Source organism: Fringilla coelebs, assembly GCF_963513975.1.
Source record: "Fringilla coelebs genome assembly, chromosome: Z".
Classification (NCBI taxonomy): Eukaryota; Metazoa; Chordata; class Aves; order Passeriformes; family Fringillidae; genus Fringilla; species Fringilla coelebs.
The window spans coordinates 69,408,010-69,432,271 of NC_140031.1; the positions used below are offsets into that span (position 1 = coordinate 69,408,010).

The 24,262-nt window shown below is 35.1% G+C and overlaps 1 protein-coding gene across 4 annotated transcripts in view; it reads left to right on the forward strand.

Annotated features, from left to right (window-relative positions):
• The window catches only part of FER (FER tyrosine kinase), a 145,730-nt gene that overhangs the window by 54,576 nt on the left and 66,892 nt on the right, over positions 1–24,262 (forward strand). For all 4 annotated transcript variants that reach the window (XM_084225824.1, XM_084225827.1, XM_084225826.1 and 1 more), the window contains exons 10-12: positions 8,601–8,693; positions 15,348–15,551; positions 18,996–19,118. In XM_084225824.1, coding sequence (XP_084081950.1) covers positions 8,601–8,693; positions 15,348–15,551; positions 18,996–19,118 — 420 coding nt within the window. The remainder of the gene's footprint in view (positions 1–8,600; positions 8,694–15,347; positions 15,552–18,995; positions 19,119–24,262) is intronic.

Here is a 24,262-nt window from a genome sequence, read left to right on the forward strand (position 1 = left end):
TTTCTCATACCATTGGTTTTTTGAATTATTAGCTGCCAGTGGATGTAAGATGTTGGCTTTCTTGCTTTTTTGAACATTAGGTACTGCAGTACAACTATGAGTACTCAGTGCAGTCTGTTTTATGTTCTCCCATTGCACAGAATTATAGCAAGAGAGAGCTTGGGAGTGTATTTGGAGATCTGTTACTGTGATGTGGCAATGGCAACCAAGGAGGAGACAGACCATGCCATGAAAAGATAGTTCCCTTTCATATATAGCAAGTGCCATACAGACTGAAATGTGATAATTTTTTATTACTCGAATCAAGTAAAAGGATTTTTTGAGAATTAATATTTTTTTTACATTCAATTAATAATGGCATTGTTAATTAATAGCACTGCTCTTGAAATCATGAAACAGTTCGTATCTGAAAATGCACAGACAAGCCTGAGGTTTTGAAAGGATGGATGTCTTAATTTTCCCTGTTATATGTTTCCAAAGTTAAAAAAGGTAATAGCATTTAAACTTACTTTAAAAAAAGTATTTATTTATTCTAGATTTGTCCATAAGCTTTCAAAAGTCTTAATTGGTTTGTTAAATTGCCTTTATTGAAATCAGGTGTCATTTACGTGGCATCATTATGTGATCAATCAATACAGGTGTCTTGGGATTTAAGGGTGTGGAGATGAAGTTATTAAACAGAGAAGGAATACTTAATTTCAGGGGCCTATCTGCTCTGCAAAAACCCTGGTCTGGCTACTTTTTCCTTCCACAAAAACAGTTTTTATACAAGATCTCAGTGCCTCAGCTTAGGTGTTGAGGTACATTTAGTCATCTTTTTCTCTAGAGAACTGTTGACATTCTTGATGATAATTTGGTGAAATCCACATATCATCTTTTTAAAAATAAAAGTGCTGTTAGGTGTATATAAGAGTTAAAATGTACTGTGTTTCTGGAAACATTATTGCTAACCCCCATTAAGAGGTGCTCGACTTTCATTAAGGCATTTAATACATGTTCGTGTGTTTGGAAGATTTGCTAATTATTTAAAAGATGAAGGTGACATTTCCCTGACATTTCATATGTAGCTTGAAAAATTAGCCTTCTGAAAGTCTTAATTAAAACAGAAAACAGAGGAGACAACCTAACCGTACATTCTGTTATGATAGATAGGGATTCAAAAATGAAAGCGAAGGGTCAATCATACTGTAGTATTCATAATTATTTTTTAAAAATGCAACTATTTACATGGAGGGTTTGCTGATAGCCAAACCTTTCCTAGGTAAAATCTGCCAAAGATTTTTCAGGTTTTTGTCTCCACGTATTTCACCAGTCTCTTGCTTAGTATTTTTTCTTGCTGTTTTCCTGGAAAAAAAAAATTACTTTCTAGCCTCTGTTGTAATTTCAGAATCTGATATATAAGAAATTAGCTACATAAAAGTAATCATAAGAGAAAAAAATCTTTATTTTGAAAGAGAACAAATGTTTTTGATAGTAAGTTAAATTTCTGAACTTTTTACAAATTGTATGTATTATTTCTAACATTTTAAAATGTTAGAAATAATACATACAAAAAAACCCTTATAATATTAACATTGTAGTGTGTTACTACATTCCTCTAGACCAGCCTGTAGTAATACTGCCTGATTTCACATATACCATTAATGACTTCTGAGCTACCATTGAAAAGAAGGCCTAAATGTTCCTGAAGATATGAGGTCACTAGAAGTGATCAAAACCAAAAAGCATGCCAGAAATTTTCAGGAAAAGAAGAAGGAAGAGAGCAGAAAACATTACATCGCTGTATTAATTGATGTGCACCTGCTTCCCAAATGCCATAGAACCGCAGAATAATTTAAATTGGAAAAGATCTTAGGGGTCCATCTGGTCCTGCTTCTTGCTCATAGCAGAGCCATCTTTAATGTTATATTAGGCTACAAAATGCCTTATGCCTGTTTCAGTGTTTATCACTGTCCTCATTGTGAGTTTTTTTTCAATATCTAACTGGTGTTTTTCTTAATGCAAATTGTCCTTTTGCTATGTACCACAGAAGAGTTTGGCTTCATGTAACCGATTATTATTTTCAGCTCCCTTAATTAGAAAACTGATGTAGGAGAATTCAGAAAGACAAAATAATAATGCTCAGGTATGCGGAGGAGCTTCATTAGAATTAGTGATTAAATAGATTGGGCTTTACAGACTTGAGAAGTGCAATGAAGGGGATTGTGATAAAGATGTTTTGGGTGTGGGGATACATGGGGGAAGTGAATAAGGAGACTTTTCTCTGTCTTTGCAGAAGCAAGAAGTAGGGCTCATCAAATAACCACATTAGTCAAATGATTCAAAGGAAGCACAGAAACATGTTGTTCAAAAATGTGTAATTAAACTTGTGCAACTGGTTGCTACAGTAGGGCATCATAGTAAGTTACATAGATTCAGAAAACAGCTAAAAAATATGGAAGGAAAGTCCTTCCATTACTGTTGCATGTAGAAACATCAGATCTTAACCAGTAAGGCTGATCTTTGTCTTATTAGGACAAAGACATGCTCTGAAGAATTGTCATTCTCTTTTTCTTACAGTTTATTACTCCACTGGCATAGTCTAGGATATGCTTTTGGTCTGAGAAATTATAACAGTTATCAAATTTCACACTAGTATGTCTTGTTTTTCAGGCTACCCCCTGCAATTCAGGATAGGTAACATTAATTTGCATCCAGTGCAGTGTTTTATTATATGTATACATCAATTATGCATAATTTCTTCTGCTTTGGAAGGTGTTTAAAACAGAAAATGCTGCCTTATCGTAAAGTGATTTTTGAATGCCTATGTTGTTTAATTGGTTTCACTGTGTATTTGAGATATTTTAAATTAGCTTTGAATATTTAAATTTTTAATAACTCTATTATATCTACATGGCTCTGCACAGTTCTATATATCTACAATAGTAAACTAAGAAAATACATATTATCGTTCCTGGAAAGGGACTCCAAAGAGATGATCTACCCAACTCAAGTAATCAGCTTATATCCAGCCAGCCCCTGGTTTTGTGTGTGAGTGCCGTGTTCATAATTTAAAATACTCTGTGTTTTTTTGTAAAGATGGCATGATTCTTTATCTGGTTTTATACATGTGGTCTTTCTGAGATACTTAGCTCTGTTCTAAATGGGACCAAAAAAAAAAAACCTGAAAAAGCCAGAACAGTGTTTTGAGGAACAAGATTGTCTTGTTTCTGAAACCAAGTCATAGCTTTAGGAGTATTGGCCATGTTCTGCTGTATGCTCAAATTTTAATATGTCAGCATTTACGTCTCTCTCAGTAAGTGCTTACAGCTGTAAAAGAGACGTACAAAGATTTTTTGTGGTTAATTTATCCACTCATCAATTGGCAGGCCATAGTTAATGTCACAGTATGAATTTATGACATGCTTTTGGGGCCACTCCTTAATAACTTCTAATCTCCACCACTGATGTGACTAATGCAGATGATCATTTTCAGAAAGTTATTTTCTCTGTTTCTGCTTGTAAATCACAAAACTTCATTCTCACTCTATACTTCCATAGACCTCAAAAAACCCAAAAATATTCCTTGTTCTGCCCATTGTCTATATTTAAAGCCTTGAGATGAGTGTATTTCAGTACTTTTTTCATCAGGGAATGTGTATCTTCAAACAAGAAAGGAAGTTAGCATTCACTTTACAAAAACTGTATTAATTACTCCGGCAGATGCTGTCTGCCAGAGTATGCCTGTTTCATCTGTATGTTCAGTGAACATACCGTTTGCAGTAGCTGCTGGAATTTCCCTGTCTAAATTGATCTTAGAGCCCTTGTTACTCTACTGAGTTTTCATCAGAATATCTGAGGACCAGTTCCCTAGCCAAATTACAGAAACAGTGGTATCACTCTCATCTTTTAGATATCTCTGAATAATTTCTTCTAATTGAAATCCCTTTTCTTCTGAGAGCATTTTCTTTTTGACTTGTAGAGTCGTCATCAGATTTCCTCTAAGTTTTCTGTGAAGATTCTGTGATTTATTTGCAAGCCCACATTCAACTTCTGTATCCATGTGGACAGTTCACATCTGACTCATGAAGCATTTTTTTCTTTGAATGGAATAATATTAAAGTATGGGCTTATTTATATCACTGGCTGATACGTGGCTGACTAGTGTTTTAGAAATATTCAATATATGCTGCATTGTCCTTTGTCTCTTGCTGATAATCTTCCACCTTTGATTGGTAGTGTTACTATTTGCCTGTCCCTCAGAAGCATTAATTCTATTTTATCTTAGATCTCTCTCCAGCCTTTTACTTCATTGCTTTTCTAAAAAGAGTATAGAATATTTTTCTTTTATAGTAACATCTAAAATACAGCCCTAGTCCTGAATTTCTACAGCTAAAAAACTGTTCTGGGCTTTTACATCACACAGTTCAATTTAAACAAAATCTTTTTTTCCTGGTGCTTTTTCTTGCCTACATTCATTGAAAATACTGTTGTGACTATGACTCATCTGGTCTGTCTTTTTGATTGTGCCACTCTACAGGGTATATTGTTTTATTTCTCATCCCTATTAAGATTTGCAGTGATTGTGCTCAGGAGCAAGACTCTGTGCTTGGCAAATGAGAGACTTATTGCACCTGGGAACGTATCAGTTAAATGGCATGACCATGGAAGATAAATTGTAGGGAAAAATCCACTAAAACACACAGGATCTCACATTGCACAAGATCCTCCAAAGAGAACATAGGAAACACAGAAGCCCAGATTCTGGTCATATATAAAGATGCAGTTGAGTAAATCCTCAAGTAAAATAGGTGCTTCACACATGGTTTTCAACTGACCTGAATCCTGCTCTTGTTTTTTTGGTTCTTATGTTTAATTTCTTCTTTCTGTCACTTGTGAGAAGAGAAAGAATGGATGAGTGTCCAAATGGTTGACTTCTGTTGTGACATCTCTTGAAAAAAGCTGAAGTAAATTTTTCCTCTCTTAAGAAGGAAAGAAAACTGAACAGCCTTGCATCCTTCTGTTCCAACACTCCATAGGAGCTGCCCCACCATGCTTCAGTGATACCAGTAAGGTTATAGTCCTGAAAGAGCACATCTCCACTTCTTCCTGTTTATTCCCCTGTTGTTTGCATCAGTGTAGAGGCATTTCAGTGGGTCCCAGCAAAGCTGACTGTGTCTGGAGTGGCTGAAATTCCCTAGTGTACTTTCAGGTGTTCTCCTGACCTGCCTTCCTAGCCCAAGCTCTGGGCATCTCAGTGATGTGAGTGGATGGCATCTCACCCCACAGCTTATCCTTGTTAAACCTGCTGATATCCCCCACCTCAGTTATATCTAGTTTATGATATAGGTAATTTCAATTTGTTCTGCAGACTCATTAGAAACTTGGCTAGTCCTGAAAAGAGAAATATCAGTCATGCATTTTTCATAATTTTTTTATTATGTGTTCCTGTGACACAGGTGTTTAAGCACACTTAAAAGAAGTAGGCTAAAATGTTTTCTAATGACAGCTTGTACTTGCATACCTACCTAGCTTCTTAATGTTAGAGTACAATTTTTTCTGTAGTAATTCAGTTATTTCATAAAATATTATGATCTGCAGGTTAGTTTGCTTTCTAGTGAAATTGGTGTCGTATAAAATAAAGAAGTGAGAAATCATGCAACCATTTTCTTGATGTCTCTGAAACTCATTAATTTGAGCTGAAATGAAACTGAATCAGCTAATATGCTTTAGTAGCTGCATTGTGTATGCCAGTAAGTGTAATACTCCCTAATGCTCTCTATGCCCTGCCCTGAAGCAGAATTCCTAATACCTTTCCAGTGTCTAGATGAGGTTGGTTAGTCTGATAGTCACATGTCTTACAACTTTGAAACTTTTGTCATGACTGCGTATTTGGCAGGTTTAATCTTTTTGGTGACATGATGTCTGTTGGAATGAGCACTGTGTGGAATTGTAATGAACTTTCTGAGTGAATAGTGCCGCTGCTCTCTGCTAGGTTCCTTCAGAAATGTTAAATTACCTAAAGCCCTGAAATAATCAGTTCAACTACTAAATCCTTTGTTGAATTGAGTGTCCTGACTGAGAGGTTCAAAATTTGATGTGGCTGGGGAGAGATCACTGAAAGATAGCTGTGATGTATATTTGCTTTTATTTTGTAATTCAGACTTAAAATAACACCCTGATTTAACTAGTAAGATAGTACACACACATGTACATAAATGCATACACTTAAAAATAAGTAGATGGGATGTTCTGGGTTGTAGTTTTACACTAGTTTAGGAAAAAATATATCCTTAATGTGCGTTTAAAAAATCCTTTTGTACAGATTTGTGTAATATTTTGAGTGAAAAACAGGTTTCCTGCAAGATCAAATAGTTCCTTCTAAGGCACACTGCAGCTGGGCAATGGCAAAAAAAGTCAGAAGAAGACCACTGGTGTAGCTCTTTTGTTTTATCTAGGTTGCCCCAAAAATACTGGAATGGAATAAATAAACTCAGTACTGGCTACAGTTGTGTTTTGTCATGTGTTTGGTTATGCCTGCTGTGCAAATTCTGAATCTTCATTGCTGTAAGATATAGACTAGCTTCAATATGCCTGGGGAAAGAACTGTAGAAATGCTAAATACTGTTTATAAATGTACTGTAGTTGGAACAGGACATGTGCCACATTTTGAACAAAGCCAAAGTTTATCCCTTAAATCCACATTTCAATACACACTCTAATGCAACAGTTTGTCTTTGTTTGGCATTCAGTGGTGCTTATCAAAGTTGTCCCAGGCCTTGATCGTGATATTTTCAGTCAAAAATCCCTCTTGTTAATATTTTTTTGTTAATGAGAAATTGGTGAATGTAGAACCTTACTTGTAGTTTGATGTTGCTGCTAGATAAGCAGGCTGTTGGCATCCACTAGAAAGGGAGCTCTTGAGTTTTGGTTGTGGGAAGTGAAGTTTGTGCATCTTTGGTAACTTCTTTTCTCCTGTTGTGAAAGAAGTATACATGTAATTGGTGTTAAATCTCATGGCTCACTTCTGAAGAGATGCACGGAGTGGATCATTCCACAACCAGCATGCAAGCTAACAAACACTTTGTGTCTTAGTTGTTAATGAGGTTTTTTTGTTTGTTGGGTTTTTCTGCGGTTTTTTTTTTTTTTTTGTTGGTTAGTTGATTTTTTTGGGGGGGTATTTTTTAGTTTTTCTTACTTTGTTTAAGCAGTTTAATTCAGCAGCATCATAAGAATAAAGATCAGATTTTAACACAGAGTTGTTTTACTGAAATTCAGTTACTTTGTATATGACAATACTTGAGTCTGATAAAATGTACAAAAGTGTTATTGATGGCTAAGTGGGCACATAGTTAATGAGTATTTCTCTGATAGCTGCACTCCCTATCAGAGTTCTCACAATTTGGCTGGTTTTTGCACTCTTTTATCAATAGCATACAAATTAAGGCAAATTGCAGACTTCTGCTAGCAAATAAATAGCATTATTTTGCTAAGAGAGCGTTTAACCTGTATCTTGTAAAATAAACTCTATTTGGAAATAATTTTCAAAGACTACTGAAAGTGGTGTGCAGATCTGTTGCTTGTTTGGAAGTCTTGGAATAAACTGAAGCTGCATTTCTTACATTATGAGATCTTTGGTTTCTTCTGTCAAAGGTGTACATTGTAAACTTGGAAGCAATTTTTCTTTGTAACACTGGCAAACAGTTGTAGTTTGTCTTCATTATCAATTTCTTACAGTTTAGTTAACCTAAAGCTAATTAGAATGAGGTTGTTAATGTGTGATTTTTCTGCTTCAAGTTTATTTATTTTGTGAGTACTCATTGAAGTATCTTTGCTGTTTCTGAAGGTGATTTACAAGTAAGGAGCTTAGTTTGTCCATATTAAAAATACTTCTTTTAAAATGTTATTAATTTGAGAACTGACAGTAAGAGATGAAGAAAAATATGGTCTTTGGACTAAGTCAGCTTTTGAGACCTTGGAATGTATATTGACTTCTGCTGAACTAGAGATGCCTAAAGGCTGTTTCAGTGTTCCAGTCAGAGTCCTATTCTTGCAGAATTTTAAAATCAGATAGTGGCTTCTCAGAAGTGACAGTGGCACTTATGGTTTACAATAATGCCAGAAGAGAAATGGCTTCCATTACTTGCCCCAATGGGTGCTAATGTTTACAGGTACTCTGTTGTTAGAGAAGGACCTGTTAATAAAGGGAAAAAAAACCCTAAAAATCTATTAAGTAAGGATAATGCACATACATAGAGTTTTCTACTATGTGGGGGTTTTTATTACCTATTTTCAAATCGTTGTCCCTTTAAAATTTCAGGTATTTACAGAGAACTGAGAGTTATGTCTCTTGTTTATATATAAGATAAAGTAAAAAAGAATTTCAGTTTTCTTTATAGTTCAAATATTTGCACAAAATATTTTAGGAAATACAGAATTTGTAATTGGTTAAATTGATCTCTGCTTAATTCTGCTGATTTTGGCACTTCCTGGCTTGTATCAGTAGCAGTTCAGCCCCTATCTTTTATTTAAGTGAAATTCAGGATTCTATATTGTACATTCTCCAGTAAATCAATGATCCTACAGATTTGCTTTTTTTCACTAAAGATTCTTTCTCCTAGGACAAGAAGGATAAAGTGTCAAGGTTTGACACTATACGTCATTCCATAGCTGGAATTATAAGGTCTCCAAAATCCATGTTGGGTTCATCATCGGTAAGTAGTACCAATACTGTAGTGTTGTGATATAGTCTGTTATTTTTTCAGCTTAAATAAGATTTCTTTTCCCTTGAAACATCATGCATTTCCATCTGAATGGACAAAAGTTACATTAAAATAATGTCACATAAACACTGTTCTGACTGATCAGCATACAGGATAATATTATGTTATAATGGTGTGTCAGAACAACTTGCCACACTTCGGGAGAATCACAGTTTGTATGTTCTTTGCAGTTCCCAGAGTGGTGCTATATTGTTCAGAATAGTCTTCCCAACTAAGCTGATTTTCTCAAAATGCACTGTATGATAGTAATCTGTATTAGGTTAGATGGCCATACATGTTTTACCAATTTTTACCATTGTTGCAATAATTGTATTATCAATATGTTTTTATAAAAAGCTGCAATGTATAAGCATATCATTACTATTGCTACTACTGCTGGTGCTCTTTAAGTTACTTGAAGTAATCTTGCTTAAAACCACACTGGTTGTTGAGTATCTCTGAGATATAGTTAGCTTTTGTTCAAATTTTGTAATTGCTGGACAAATGTCCTTGTTTGTTTTACTTTTGTATTTCCTTCTATCTGTTTCATATGGAAGCTTGCAAGATTAGTTAGAATCCTTGAGCACCTACTTGTGGATGTGTCAGATTGTACTTAAAAACCTTCTGCTTTTTTCTTGATCATGTTATCACCATAGCTCTCCCAACTTAGACAAAAACAGCAACTCAAAAACCAGGCAAAAGAAAAAAAAACCTGGATGAAAGTTGATGGAGTTTTTAAAACTGTTTAAAATTGCCTTTAAATTGTGATCTTGTCACCTAAAATATAAGCTCAAAGTAGCATTCTTGAGAAAACTTCAGAAGCAATAGGTCTTCTATTTTATGCTGCAGGATTGCATCCAAGAACCCATTAAAGGGCGCAGCAAACCATATTTAAGCTAGATAGAATTCAGAATGGGTGGAAGAGATAACAATTACATATGTGTAAATATACATGTTGCATACAGAGGACAACTATACATAGTGATGAAGGAATGGATAAATAACTATGATCATGAGATAAAATTAGGGTAGAAAGGCTTCTCCTCTGAAAACATGAAAGCTGCGTGGGATTTGAAAAGTACCAGGAGAAACCTTGCTAAAATATTAAAATATCCTTGATGTTAAACAAAATATCCACATTATTGGGATTTTCATTTTATTAAAGTTCTAGTTGTGGCAAAAATGCAGCATTTCATATTAAAAACTGATTAAAATGTGTATTTCTGTGACCTCTGTTCTTTATGTAGGTGAGACACAGTGTTCATCTCTGTTTCTATGTATTACAAAACTTATGACTTCAAAATAAACCAAAAAGCTTCCACAAACCACAGAAAAAACGTACCTGAAACTGCTTCAGAGAAAAATTGGAAGAGAAAAAAAATGTTGAGATAAAAAAACTTGAAAAAAAATCTTGAAATAAAATGCTTAGATTAAATCAGGGAAAGTCAATGTCAAAATGTCAGTTGGCTTAAAATGTCATTTTAAATAGTCTGTGTGCCACACACTGATTTCATTCCATGGAAGCTGATGTAAATCTGGCTGTAGGTATGTGATAGATAGGATTGGTGAAATCTTGGAATATATTTGGAAGAAGTAAGATTGGCATAGTTTCATTTGAGTCAGAAAGTAAAATCTAGTAGCAAGTGCAGTCTTGATTACCTTTTTCTTAAATTACACCTAAATTTCTTTAGTTAAAATATATGAATTTCTAGCCAATTTTCAGTTTTGCTTTGTATTTTGATTTAGTGATTTTGTATGTGCTAGAAAAGCTGACCATATGTATACAGCTCAAATTTGCTTCATAAATTAGTACTTAGCTATTGAATGTGGTCAGCTCTTTCCTGCTGACAACTACATAAGCATGTTTAATTGCTAAATATATAAACTGGTACTTAAAATTTATTATCCATCAACAAAATATTCAAAATTATTATTGAATGTGTACTATAAAGTAATATTAACATCCATTATTTTTTTTTTTAAATAGACCAGTACAAAAAGGATACCAAAGCAGATTTGGAAAAGGACCAGTACCAATCCTCTCATATAGTCTAGTCTAAAATGTGATCTTACCTACCTGTTTTAAAATTATTGGTTTTAAGCATTTAAAGTTTTTTAAGTATTTCTAAGTATTTAATTTTTAAATATATTAAAACCTTAGAAATGGAAAAAATAATTATTTAAATGTGGTGCTGTATTATAAACAATGTTGAGTATTTTTAACTGGTGGAATAAATTGAATTTTTTTTTATAAATTTGAGAAGACTAATTTTTTGTATGTCATCTGGAAAAAGTCATAGGGAAACTGTGCCATTCTAAAAGCAGGCAGGAGTTTTTGTGTGTTGACATTTAAATTCTATATATGCTCTCAAAATGAGAAGATAATACAGGAAAAAAAGTGTCATTTGAAGAGAAGGAAACAGGTGTAAGGATTCAGATAGGTTTTTTTGGACAAAATGTAAGCCAATTTTCTATAACAGCAAGAGATGTAAGTTTAATCAAATGAAAAGAAACAACAACAGTGGAGCTAACTTTCATGTGCCAATAATGAAATGCTGTAAATAATCTGAATGAAGAGACTGAACAAATTGCAGCATGAATGCCAGCTTCTGCCCTTCTGCATATTTTTTTTGATATGAGACATTTGAGTTTGACATAAACATCTACTTTTATTTACAATATTTTTTTATTTTTACTGTTTATAGCATAATAGGTGGAATTACTGCTTGTTTCAGATGGTGTACTATTAGCATGTGGAAATGAGCCAGGTACACAGCAATGAGGTATTCCATAGGGCATTGTCTCAAATTATCAACTTAAACTTATTGCTTTACATTCTCATTTGTGTCAGTGCTACTCTTTTACACTGTGAGAGAAAAAAATACCTTGATAAAATATTTGTTTGCTCAAAGATGGAAAATAAGGGATTACTGAACACTTGCATTCAGAATACATACAAAAATACAATATTGAGCATGCAATGAGTGTAATAAAATATTGTTGTCATCATTTTTCAAAAGTCTCATACCTTCTCAGTGATTTCTCATGGGTAGCTCCTCATAGCACTGACTTCCTCTTCACAGCACAGCCACCAAACTCCATCTCTCTTCTCAACCAGCTAACCCACTCTTTGTAGCACTCTTCTTATGGGACACAGCTGTGGCCCCTTGAGGGCAGGCCTGTTCCTAATCTTTGGTGATTAGTACAGCTGCACCTCCTCAGCTGTGAGACTGCCTCCTGCACTATTTTCTTATATTTTATCCTTCCACAAAATATCATCCCCATTATTATTTTTATTTAATTGTTAATGCAAGTGCAGGAATAATAAACCATTTTTTTTTGAGTTAGAAATAAAATGCTGCTCAGTTTGCTCAGTTTTTTTCTTGAAATAAGGAAATATTGGAGGAGAGCATGTGTTTTAATGGATTGTTAAGCAGGGAGAGAGAAAGGGGCTCAATATAAGGGAAGAGGACAGTACTATATCCATGAGGAGCATGATGAAATACATGAGGCCATCTCCTGGTAGAAGAAAAAGTGTGATTTAATTTATAAGAACACTCCCCCTTCCCAGCCCCACGCAATAGTCCATGAGTGAAATATGGCAATAAATGGAGATCTTTAAGGGCAATGGAAATCTTAAAGATAGGCATAAAAAAATAAAGTTGGGGAGAGGAAGAGTTGAAATTTCCATTGTGAGTTCCTTTCTTTCTGCATAGTTTAATTATTGTTACATTCCTGCAAAATTAACATCGAAAATCCTAGAAGCAATATTTCTTCCTTTAGGCTATTGAGTCATTGAGTGCTTCTGAAAGTGTACATACAAATGAGAAGAGATCCATCCACCAAAATGAGATTGTAAAACATTATGGCCTAGAATATAAACTTGTCATATTAACTTGCTGGCTGATATTTAAGTAGAGTTTAAAGAAAAGAGGTGGGAATTTCATTTTGTGCAGGTAGGTTTTTTTTTCCTCTGCTGTTTTCCTCACAGACGAATCTATCATCTAATTGTAACTATAAAATGCAGTAGAAATATTAGTACTAATAGTGGTAAACTGAGTTGAAATCAATATTGAAGTAGATATATATCCTGCCTTGGTACTCTATTTTTCTGAACTTTCAGCCATGTTTTATTCTATAGCCAGTTAGGGTCAATATTATATCACTGAAAAAATACGTTGGAATCAGAAGACTTCTTCATAAAAATAATGTGATTTTAGTAACACTCAAGACAAAAATAACTTCCACTTACTTCATCAGAAAAACCACCTTGATATAATGAAAAGTAAAGGTCAGGTAAAGTGAAGGAAAATCAACAGAGAAGAAACTCCATGGAATTTCCACTCTTTATTTCTGAAGTAATAAATAATACTTCAATCAAATTTCCAAGAGAGGCAAAATTTATGGTAGAGTTACAGACAACACCATTGTTATGTTTTCCTTCCATAAACTTTTCTCTGTTGTAAAGGCTCTTTAGATGCTTTGTTTTGGGATTTGATCCTGATTGTCTGAATGGTACCTCAGCCTGCACCCAGTTTGTACATACGCAGATGTTGCAATTTGGTGTCTTCGTTTTTAAGCTGTAAAATAAATTGCATTTCAGGTTGTTTTTTTTTAAACTTTCATGAAGGCCATGAAGCAGACTAGTAACCCTGTAATGTCTTTTCGTCCTTAGGAGCATTCCCTCTCAAGTAGGAATGTCCTCCTGTTAAAGGGTTTGCTGCTCTGAACATAAGAGATCTAGGTTTTCTTTCAAGTCAAGCTCAGGATCTTTGAATAAATAAATAAATAAATAAAATATTTACTTGATATAAATGTTTAAGTAAATAACATTGTCTAACATTTTGAAAGCTTTTCTCTTTCTTTTAGAAATTTGTGAAAGAAAATGTCATAATGTCATTTAACAGCAGTGAACAGCTTTCACCTGGGATTTTTTTAACTGTTGATGAAATTGAAAGATATTACTACCTTCTTGGCCAATCAATATCTCTGTTTTTTAGCTGCACATTGTGCTGATAAGCACATAACCTTGGAATACAGCTTTTGCCTCTAAAAACTCTGTGCAATTTATTTTCAAGCTGTAGTTATTTCTTACATAGTGCTTCCTATCTCTGCCTCTGTAACAGAGCACATACTTTCTAGTGATCAGCCTGTTGGTTATAGTGCTTGTTTCAAATCTCAGGTCTGAAATTCTCCTTGATGAGAATTTCATCCTTGAGTCTCTCTGTGTCGCTTGATAACCTCAGAACACAAGGGTTTGTCAGGTTCTTAAATATGTTCTCCAGTTTTCCTTCAAGATCCTGACTAAGGATCCTGCCAAAGGACTAAACTGGTCCTTTGAGGTATAACTTAGGCAACCAGAAGCCAACAAAGATATCTTTTAACAGCTAAAAATGTATGCAAGTACTAAAGAATTGCAGATATTTGGAAACAAGAACTCCTGCGTAGATTCCCATTCTTGAGTCTGCTCATTTCCACTCTCAGAGTCTGAGACCTTTCCTAGTTGTTTTTTGGACTAGATGAGGCATTGTAATCTAAGTATCTTCTGAGAAGAACTTTAAATATACAGATGGCCTCCAGCCTGGGGTATTACCAGGGCAGAGCAATAGCAGAGGTTAATTCAGAATGGCATTGCTTTTTTTTGCAGCTGGTTGATTGTGGTTCACTGAGATGTAGATCTCTCTGCCATTAGTTACCTAGGTGCAATTCAGGAGGCTGGAAAACATTCACATACCTGTTCTACTTACAGTGTGTACTGTGTTGCATTGTTCAGAGCTTTACCACTCTGGCTGTGAGAATTTCTGTGACCTCTGGCATTGCTTTTGAATTACATACAGCTTAAATGAGGGCTTGCCTTCCTACCCATAACAAATAAGTCTGAAGTGATCAGTGACAAAATATAAAGTTTTATTCAGTGTTTTGTTAAATAATGTAGGCATGTTAAAATTAATGTGTGAAATCATAGAGTAAAACTCATTAGCTTCCACTTACAGCTAGTAGCTTCCATTTGCAGCCAATTCCATGTAGTGAAAACAATTCCTTATAGTCTTTGTGTCTTATGATAGAGTTCATGAGGACACACACCCAAGTGTGTACTTTGCACTACAAGGTATGTGCTCAGAAAAAGGTTCATAATTGTTAATTGATTTGAGATGCAATTGATAAATTCTGTGAAAACAGTTTATCCAATCCAAGTGCTTTGTATGAATCAATGTGCTATGGTTTTGTGTCTGAGAAGTTTCTGTCTAGATAGAGAAATGATTCATTTTCATTTGTTAATAGCATGTCAGAATGTGTGAGAAAGGGTTGGTCAGTACGGCTTACGGAAAATAGCAAGCCAGATAAAAAATATTGCATGGTTTATAGATGATTCCTTAAACTTCTACTTTTGATATGTTTATTTTTTGGGTAAACAGAAAAGAAAGTGATCAACATGCTTTTATGCAAGTGTAAGAACTGTAAGAGCCTTGATCTTGTTGGTTATTAGAAATACATAATTTAGATACATAAAACAGAAATTATTGTTCTTTGTGATACTTTTCATGTACAAGTAAATCCTAAAAGTGTACTATTATAATAACATTTTTCTTCAATATTTTTCCCAAGTTCTTTGATGTAATCTCAACCACTGAGAAACCATTGGCTGAGCAAGACTGGTATCATGGTGCAATTCCAAGAATAGAAGCCCAGGAGCTGTTAAAACAGCAAGGAGACTTCTTGGTGCGAGAGAGCCACGGGAAACCTGGTGAATATGTCCTTTCTGTGTTTTCAGATGGACAACGGAGACACTTTATCATACAATATGCTGATGTACGTCTCTGATATAGTACTGAATATTCAATTTAGGATCTACATAGTTTACTATAGCATGAATTTAGCCTTTATGTGCAAATACAAAAGCTGTTAGAAATATTAGAAATCGGGGGTAAAGGTCATTCTGGGAAACAAAGGAAAAGTATGAAGTATCAGGTCATTCAGTATCTTTTTTCTTACACTGAAAAGCCAAGATATTCCTGTAAATGTTTTGAAATCTGGAAATTGTTACTCTTTATTTGTGCATTTACATTAGGTTATTGATTACTTGGCTACCCATTTTCATAGTTGATGTAAATTAAGCTACATCTAGTTCAGACTGTAAAAATCCATTGCATCTTCCTGAAAAATTGAAACAACCTTGCAGAAAAAACAGCCATGCTGTGTTAGTTTTTATACACATGGGAATTGAAGTCCCTGTTGCACTTGCAATGCCTATTTTCTTTTTAGTCCTCTGGTTATTGTGTTGTGCAGTATAACACAAACAGTTTGGATGTTGCGCAGTGTGTATGCTTCTAAGGACCAGAACTGACCCCCTTGTTACTCTGAGGAAAAATTGATGACTTAATGAACAATGTATTAATTATTATCTACCTTTATACAGCGTGGGTTTTTATTCTTCTTAATGCATTGCTTGTTTTTTTTAAATGTATGTAATTTTATTTTAACCTTGCAGAATTTTAAACTTATTGAAAATGTGACAGTTCCCATAACATTGCTAGAAATTTTTCTTGAACTATGAAATTGTAGCAAATCATTCTCAGTTTTGATTCAGTAGTGCTGTCTCTTCAATATCTTGTAATAAAGTTTCCCATGTACAGAAAAATTCTCAAATTTAATTGCATAATGATATTACACTGAGAGAATGTCATTGTCTGAATCCCCAGATGATGCAGCATGCCTGGGGTAACTCAGTATAGTGCACCTGGTTTCTTTTATTTTGAGAAGCAGTAATATTTTTCTGAGATTCACAGAGGTTGCAATGCTTCTCTAGGATTAATGATTATAGCCACTTGTCACGCTAAAGAGTGTTCATTAGTTCTCACCTAGAATTTTCCTTGTAGAAGTGAACACACAATCAGTGTTTATTTTATTTTGGTTGTATGACCTTAAACTATTTTGATATGTCAGATTGCTAAAGAGAAAATAAAAGCAGTAAAATTTCCTATACCTAGAGTCTTACAAGGCGTTTGGTGCACTCTGTTCTGACCCAGCAGAAATAAGAGCAAATGATATACATGGTCTGACTGAAATAATTTTGTGTAAATCATTGTATATGCAAGTAGATCTTGAAAAAGATAGTCCAAGTTCCAACTATTACTTCAAGTCTAAGTTCCAACTATTACTTCAGGGCCTACCTGTAAGCTGACTCTTCTTTTATGTGTGTGTGTGGGAGGATTTCCACCAAAGCAAAACAAAACAGAAGAAGCTATCTTTCTCTCCATAGTTTAATACTTAGCAGTTAAATTTGAAATGCAAGACTGATACTGTTGTGTGGCCTGGACAATCCCAGCATTGGCAGGTCGAGATATTTACCTGCTTGTACATTTACTAATAGAGCATTATGTTCATCTGTTCTTGGGATTAGTTTGTAGTAGATTTTTTTGTCAATCATGGAAACTAACACTTTCTTTTTCCTTAAAGATGTTCAATCCACTGTATGCATTTCTGTTGGGTGAATTTTCTGAGAATGAGGAAAAAGCTTATTAAGCTCTAGAAAATAGGTGTTGGGAGTGTTAGGGTCATGTAGTGAGGGATTTATTCATGGACATTTTGGTAGGCAAGTTTAAGGAGAGTTTAGTACAAAGGATTTGTTTCTTTGCTTACATTGGTATGAACAATGTGGAATTGAGTTTCTGACTGGTCAAACCACACTCTTGGATCATTGACAGGTTTCCATTTTTTTTCTGAATCAAGTACTGAAGATTAGAGTAGGACGTATGTTTTTACAGCAGTCCTTCAGCTGTATAACTGTTCTGTCTGTGGTTTTACCATTTTATTTTAAAAGCTAATGATGCAATTATGTGTGTGATAAATTAATTCATCATTCAGCTTTAAGCATCAAAATTCATTGCTGTCATTTAAGGCTACCATTGTTTTCACTTCTGCTTATTTGAGGCTGTGCCATTTAAAAATTTTTGTTTGTTAGTGATCTTAGTAAGCATCATGATTGGATGTAAATACACAGAATGAAAGGATACTGGCTGCTCTAAAGGTTTTCTATAAATGGCAGCAGATGGGCAGTGGCTGGATCTGGAATGAGGAAATATTAGGCAGTAATGTTGGTTGTGCTGTGGAGCCTCTTAGGACAGCAGATTTTTTGGATCATCAGCACAGAGGTATGAAGGAGCTTATTTTAAAGGTATGGGATCTAGTGTTAGTGGTCAATCAAAGCTGAGTCACTATTTAACAAACAACAAAACATTCAGACTGTGGAAACATTTTTATGGTAGAGATCTGTGAATGTTAAAAACAGCTGACAAGACCCTGCTGTCTTTAAAAACAGCAATGACACATTTCAGGAAGTTAATGCTTTAACTCTTATGGAAGCAATGAACCAGGAATGTTCTGTGCAAGGAATTCAGCCCTTTGAGCTAGAAAGAAAGCATGCCAGTGGTAGAGATGTTCACTGCCCATTTGTGTAAATGAACTTGAATTGTGTAAGTGAACCTGTGCTCTGAGTTTTTAAAATTGCAGTACTTGTTTGTTGTTGCATTGTCAGGCTGGCTTATGGCAGCTACTGCCTTTTGGGAAAAGCTCTCTGTCTGTAGATGCTGAGACTTATGGAAGGAGGAGACTATCGTGTTTCACAATCAGCTGCAGGGTCCTGCCCAACTTCTCTTGGAAGCCTGTGTATCACCTGCCTTTGTCTCTTGCTCCTTTAGACATTCCTGATGAATACTCTTTTGAAAGACCAGTCATGCATTCTATACTCTATGCCAGGGATTTACTAATTTTAGGAGACAATAAATGAAGGAAGATGAGATTAGGATAGTACTGCATATCTCCTGTTTGGTTTATCATCTGTTGTATTTTATCATACAAATTTTTTAGTTTATCATACAAATTTTTAGAAATAAATAAGAAGTTGGTCTTGTTTTTTCTGGTTTACAATATTTTTATTTCACTCTGTAATAGTTTGGATTTTAATGGCCTATCTACTTAAATTAAGAATTTAAATTGTTATTTTATCATACTGCTTTAAATGATTGATGCAGTAATTTTGCATTTATTACTTTCTCATTTTCATAACTGTCATTCTAGTTAAGGTAGTATAAATGCTATTCAGTAGGTCAGAAAAGGAATCTAAAATAAATTTGTAAAAATGTACATTTTCTTCTGTGTTGCTACTAATGAAGAAAGTTTGGTCAAGCACTTTTGCCATTTCTTGTTCAAACTATTGCTTATAGAGAAATAATTTTTTTTTTTGCTTCCATACAGAATCAATATCGTTTTGAGGGAACTGGGTTTCCAACTATTCCTCAGCTTATAGAACATCATTACACAACAAAGCAAGTTATTACAAAGAAGTCGGGTGTTGTTCTGCTTAATCCTGTTGTTAAGGTAATGCATACATTCCAGAACCTTTATTTTACAGACAATAACTTCGGGGGTTTCTGTTACTATTTAAATAAGCTTCTATGGAACTCAGAAGGTTTTTCATTTTTATTAATATTTTTACTCTGTTCCTGATCGCTGTTAACTTCTCACCTCTGTGCAATACATTCACTTAAAACAACTCTCCATCCTGATTCTTACCATGAATTGTTGCTATTTTGAAAGAATGGCCTTCAACTTCCTATCAAGTATCCTCATACTTTTATTTTTGGTTTCACATTTAGATTACCCTACTAAGTAATTCAAAGTAGTACTTCATTGTTGTTCCTTTTATAAAGTAAAAAATTTATTTTATTCAATGGAGAAGGTCTCATGAAATTTTGGAAGACTTATGACAACTGCATTTTGTCCCTATTTGATATTGCAAAAATAAGTTAGACACAAGAAAAGGTACTGATATTCCAGCATCAATGAAAATTCAAAACAAAAATTTACTTTTTAATCAGGAAGCTTTTGCAGAAAGTCTTTCAGGATGGAAATAAAAAGGGCTAAGTATTAAACTGTATCAGTGTTTTAAGAGTTTCCTTGACTTCTTCCAGCAGTTTTACAGTTAGTATCTATTTAGCTGGTAATTCATTCATAAGCCAACTCCACTTGTATCTTTGCATCTTAACTATGGGTAATCCTTTTGTTCTTGATATGTTTATTTTTTCAAGACTGGTTTCAAGCCTATGTTCAATAAAATTTTAGGAAGTATGACAATTTATATTTCACCATTAGTTACCTACTCCAGGGTCCTAGTTCTTTCCTGCTAATGATCCTAAGAAAGTCAAGCATGTTCTTTTTCTCAAAATTGTACTTAATCTACACTTAGCTATTCTATATAATTTTAAAATTTTAGGAATGGGACATTGGAAATACATATTTTATGTTAATATCTTGCTGATTACCAAACTGATGCTTCATTGAACATAAGTTATTGCTTACATTCATTGTAGATCATATGAGAAAGCATAGGACATTAATTTTGATGTCCTTTTCTTTTTGATATAATTCTTTTTGATATAAATGGTTTAAGCTACAAATAAGGGGTAGTCAAGCTCAAAATGGAATTTTTTTAAGTCTGTTTGCAAATTTCTCTCTCTGTGTAATACTGTGTTTGTTTTAAATGTGTAATGCTTTTTCTGTTTTCTGACTGTACATAATGTGAGAGCAGCCCTGTTTTAGAAATGTAAAACAATAGTATAGAATATTATCACATAATCTTACTTATTGTCTGATAATCCGTAAAACAGCATTCATTCTTCATTCTCTGTTGCTTACTTTGAAGATAGGATGTTTCCTCTTCCTTCCTTTTCTGTTTCATTTTGTATTTTCTCTTCATAGAGTTAAGTTTTAATTTAACCATAGGCTTGTTTAACTATAGCCAAATAATTTTTCTAGTTCCTGTCTTGTAGAAGAAAATACTCCCAAATGGCATTCCTGGTCATTTCACCATTACCGCTCTGGTGGCAGCAGTGAATTCCCCCCAGGCAGCAGCTCCAACCCTTCTCCAAAGCTGAGAGAGCAAGAGGGAGCTCCCAGCTGCCCTAGCCCTCTTTACTTCCAGCTCAATTCTTAGGGTGTCTCTGCCCTTCCAAGATAAACCCTCAGATAAGAGAGTAGCCAACCGTGCCTTTCCCGGGTCCGCTCCTCCCTGGGTTTGTTGACTTGAGTAAGTGTCAACTACACTCAGTAGTAACTAAAAATTAGTGGAAATAATAGTATTTCCTCTAGGATTGTTCTAGTTGGTAGTTGATCTGAGTTGCAGTACACAACTAGTTCAGTTACTCAGGTTTCTCAAAAATTATGCAAGTGATCAGCACCTATCCATAAAATCCACAGGCCACATCTGTTTTTTCATAAGGCTGACCTTGTCCCGGTGTGCATCAGTCTTAATATTCAAGAGTACTTCCTTTGGGGTTAGTAAACCTTTCTACTTCCATTCTGATGTGTTATGTGAAGTAATGGAAAGGGTGACTGTTAGTACTAAGGAAAGTATTGGTGGGTATCAGGAAACTGTATAGGTTTCTTTAAATATACATGTTGTAATTACAGGTAGGCTTTCATGAATTTATGAAATAGGATGTTAGTTTCTGTAGGTACTAATGCTTGGTGTAAACTAAAACCAATGTATATTATACTTAAAACTTCCTGACCAGCAGTTTGAGCCAATTAAGGCAGTGTTGAAAAGGGTGTTAGCGACATTGAAATAAATAGGGCAGGAGATCTTTCTCCTTTTTAATGCCTTTATTAAAAATCAGCTCGGGTGGGAAGGTCCGACAGGTCACGCTCATGCCACCACTGCTCCCAGGAGTGGCACGGAGGAGGAAGAAAAGTGCAGCTTTGTCTCCTAGTCCACAGGCAGAGCTGGGGGCTCCATCCTCACGAGAGCACCAGGAGATTCCCTCCTTTTTCAGCTTGACATTCAGGGTCCTCTTTCCAGCTGATGTCTTTTAGGGCTAAAGGTAAAAAGGGTCTCAGCAGACTCTGGATTCTCTCCCTCGCATCTAGACATCACTTCAATCCCTTAATTCTGTGTTGGCTCGTTGTTTTTAGGGGTTTTTGCTAGGTTTGGTGGGGGGTTTCCTCATTTGCATGTTAGTCCCGTGATCTTCACTGTCCTGGGTAGGGGGTGTGCCATCCTCCAGGCAGCAGCAGGGTGGTACTGGACAAAAAGGGGAATTCTCAGCCATCAACAGCAGGGAGTTAAGGACCAACTATTAACAACAAGAAACTATCACCAACTAACAGTTAGAACTCCACCTTGGCAGCAACTGGCCCAACCTGTGAACTCTGCAACCTTTAAAAACTTTGACAACTTTTCTACTCATACCATACATTATTTGAATTTATTAAGAGCAGCTGTTCTCAAAAATATTTAAATTGTTTTGGTTTGAGCTATGGTGGTTTTAGTTCTCCCATATGATAGAAACTATTTGCTGTATTCTGAAAGAAGTGCTTCAGAGTGAAGCAGAAGAGTGTTGTGAACTTTTCTTTTTAATTTGCATGGATCTCTGGCTTTCGTATGGGAAAGTGGAGACATTTCAGGTCGTTTTCAGAAGTAGCATATGCACTCTGACACCTAGTGTTGGGGGTAATTTTTGCATCATGTGCTATTACCAAGATGGCTTTAATAATTTCCTTAAAGTTCATTTGGCATCTGCAAAGACTGTTTTTGCTTTGTTCACATTATAGCTGTAGAGCAGTCATTGTCATTTCATGTAATCTTTAATCTTCTTATGCAAATTGCTGTCCCTGTAATAACCTACTTAGAAATTGAAATTTAAATATGACAAACTTCACAGCAAAAAAAAAAAAAGTTATTCTTTTTAGTTTGCTTTTGCTTTCCTTCCTTCCCACAGTCATTCATCCTCCTTTACTATATTAGTAAAATTAGCGTTCACCTTCTGTGATGTTGCCCTTGAAAGGAACAGGCTTAATTGTGTCACAAAAGGCCTGTCCCATGTCCCATTTCATGTAGACTGAATTGCCTGCTTGGAATTTTAATGATTCTGTAATAATAGAATTTAAATTAGAAAAACTGATGGCATTAAAAAGATATTTGCTAGTAACTTTTTTTATGGAAAAGTGTCTCATATTTATTCATAATCTTCTTGAAAAAATTGTACAATTATGATCTTTGGGTTCTTATTGATGGATTGACTGGTACACAAAGCTCACCCAAGGACGTTATTATATAAAAATGCTGTTTTAACCATACTGAATGCATTTTAGCCTTCTAACATCTTTGACCTCCTGTTTTGGAGGTTTTTAGATCTCTTGAAATATAATTTCTTTTTATACTTTTACAGATTACAAAACCTGTATTAAGATGTGAATGTGCTTCAGTTTGACTACTAGAAAAGAGAATGATCAAAAAAAAAAAGGAATACCATTTTTATTTAAGTGTACCTGTATTGAAGTTTTCACTTGGATTGTAAATACACCTTTGAAGCAGATCTGCCCAGGATGTACAACTGCTCATGGGAGGGAGTTCAGTTTTCAGAACGAGGAAAGATTTAGCCTGAAATGATGCTTTTCTCCCAAATACATGTTTCAGATTCTGAGCACCAATTGATTTGCTCTGGAGATCTGCTGCTATTTCAGTAGTGCTGAAATACTCATGGTATATGAATGCTCTGTAGTCAATTCAAATTCTGAGCTTATGGAAAAAAATTACCTGCTGCTTTGTCAGATGAGTTAAGCCATGTGTTTGTTACTAGTAACTTTAATTTTAAAATTCTGGATCTATTTCATGTGACAAAGAGGACTGTGATATGGTCTGATACATTTTGTATACATAGGAAAATGATGGATCATAAATTATGAGGTGAAAGAAAAGTGCTGAAAGAAAAAAACCCAGGCATTTCTTCTTAGTGTTTCTAGTGCTGATAAATAAGTTTGTAAGTGATGTGAGTTCTCCACAGATCTGATGCTGTCTTGCAAAGATTGATGAGTTAAGCATGGAAAGAAATTCTGAGGAGCTATAAATTTAAGTTAGATTTTCTTCATGAAAATCCATTAGTAAAAATCTGAAATGACACTAATTTTTTGTTGATGAGTTTTCTGGGGGGGGGGTTGTTTTATTTTAGCAAAGCAAGCTGAGGTTTACTGTTACAGGCAGCACATGTGCTTAGAGTACAGGTAGTGTGTGCCCCTCAGGCCAGCCAAGCACAGGAGGAGGAGTTGAAGGAGGCTGTTGAACAGTCTCAGTTCCAGGGAAGCGCTCTTATGCCTGCTGGGAGGTACTGAATAGAAACAAGGAGACTTAAAAAGGCCAAGTTTATCACAAAGCAATGTTGTCACACAATTATAGATGCTCATTTCATGGCTGGAGACAGTTAAGGTGCTGCAGAGGGAAGCAGTGGCAGTAATGGTGCTCCCTGTGGGGAAGATCATCTTGAGTCTGTTTGACCGGAGGACAGCTCTTGAGGAGCAGGAATCCGAAAGGCAGAAGCAGCCTGTAGCAGGGAGTGATGCAGTTATTGCAGCTCTACCTTTGTCTCACTCCAAAGAGGATTCCTGTGGCACCCTGGATTACCTGTGTGATACCCACCAATTTGGCCAGGCATTCTGGAGGAATGCCAAGAAGCTCCTGGTGATAGTGA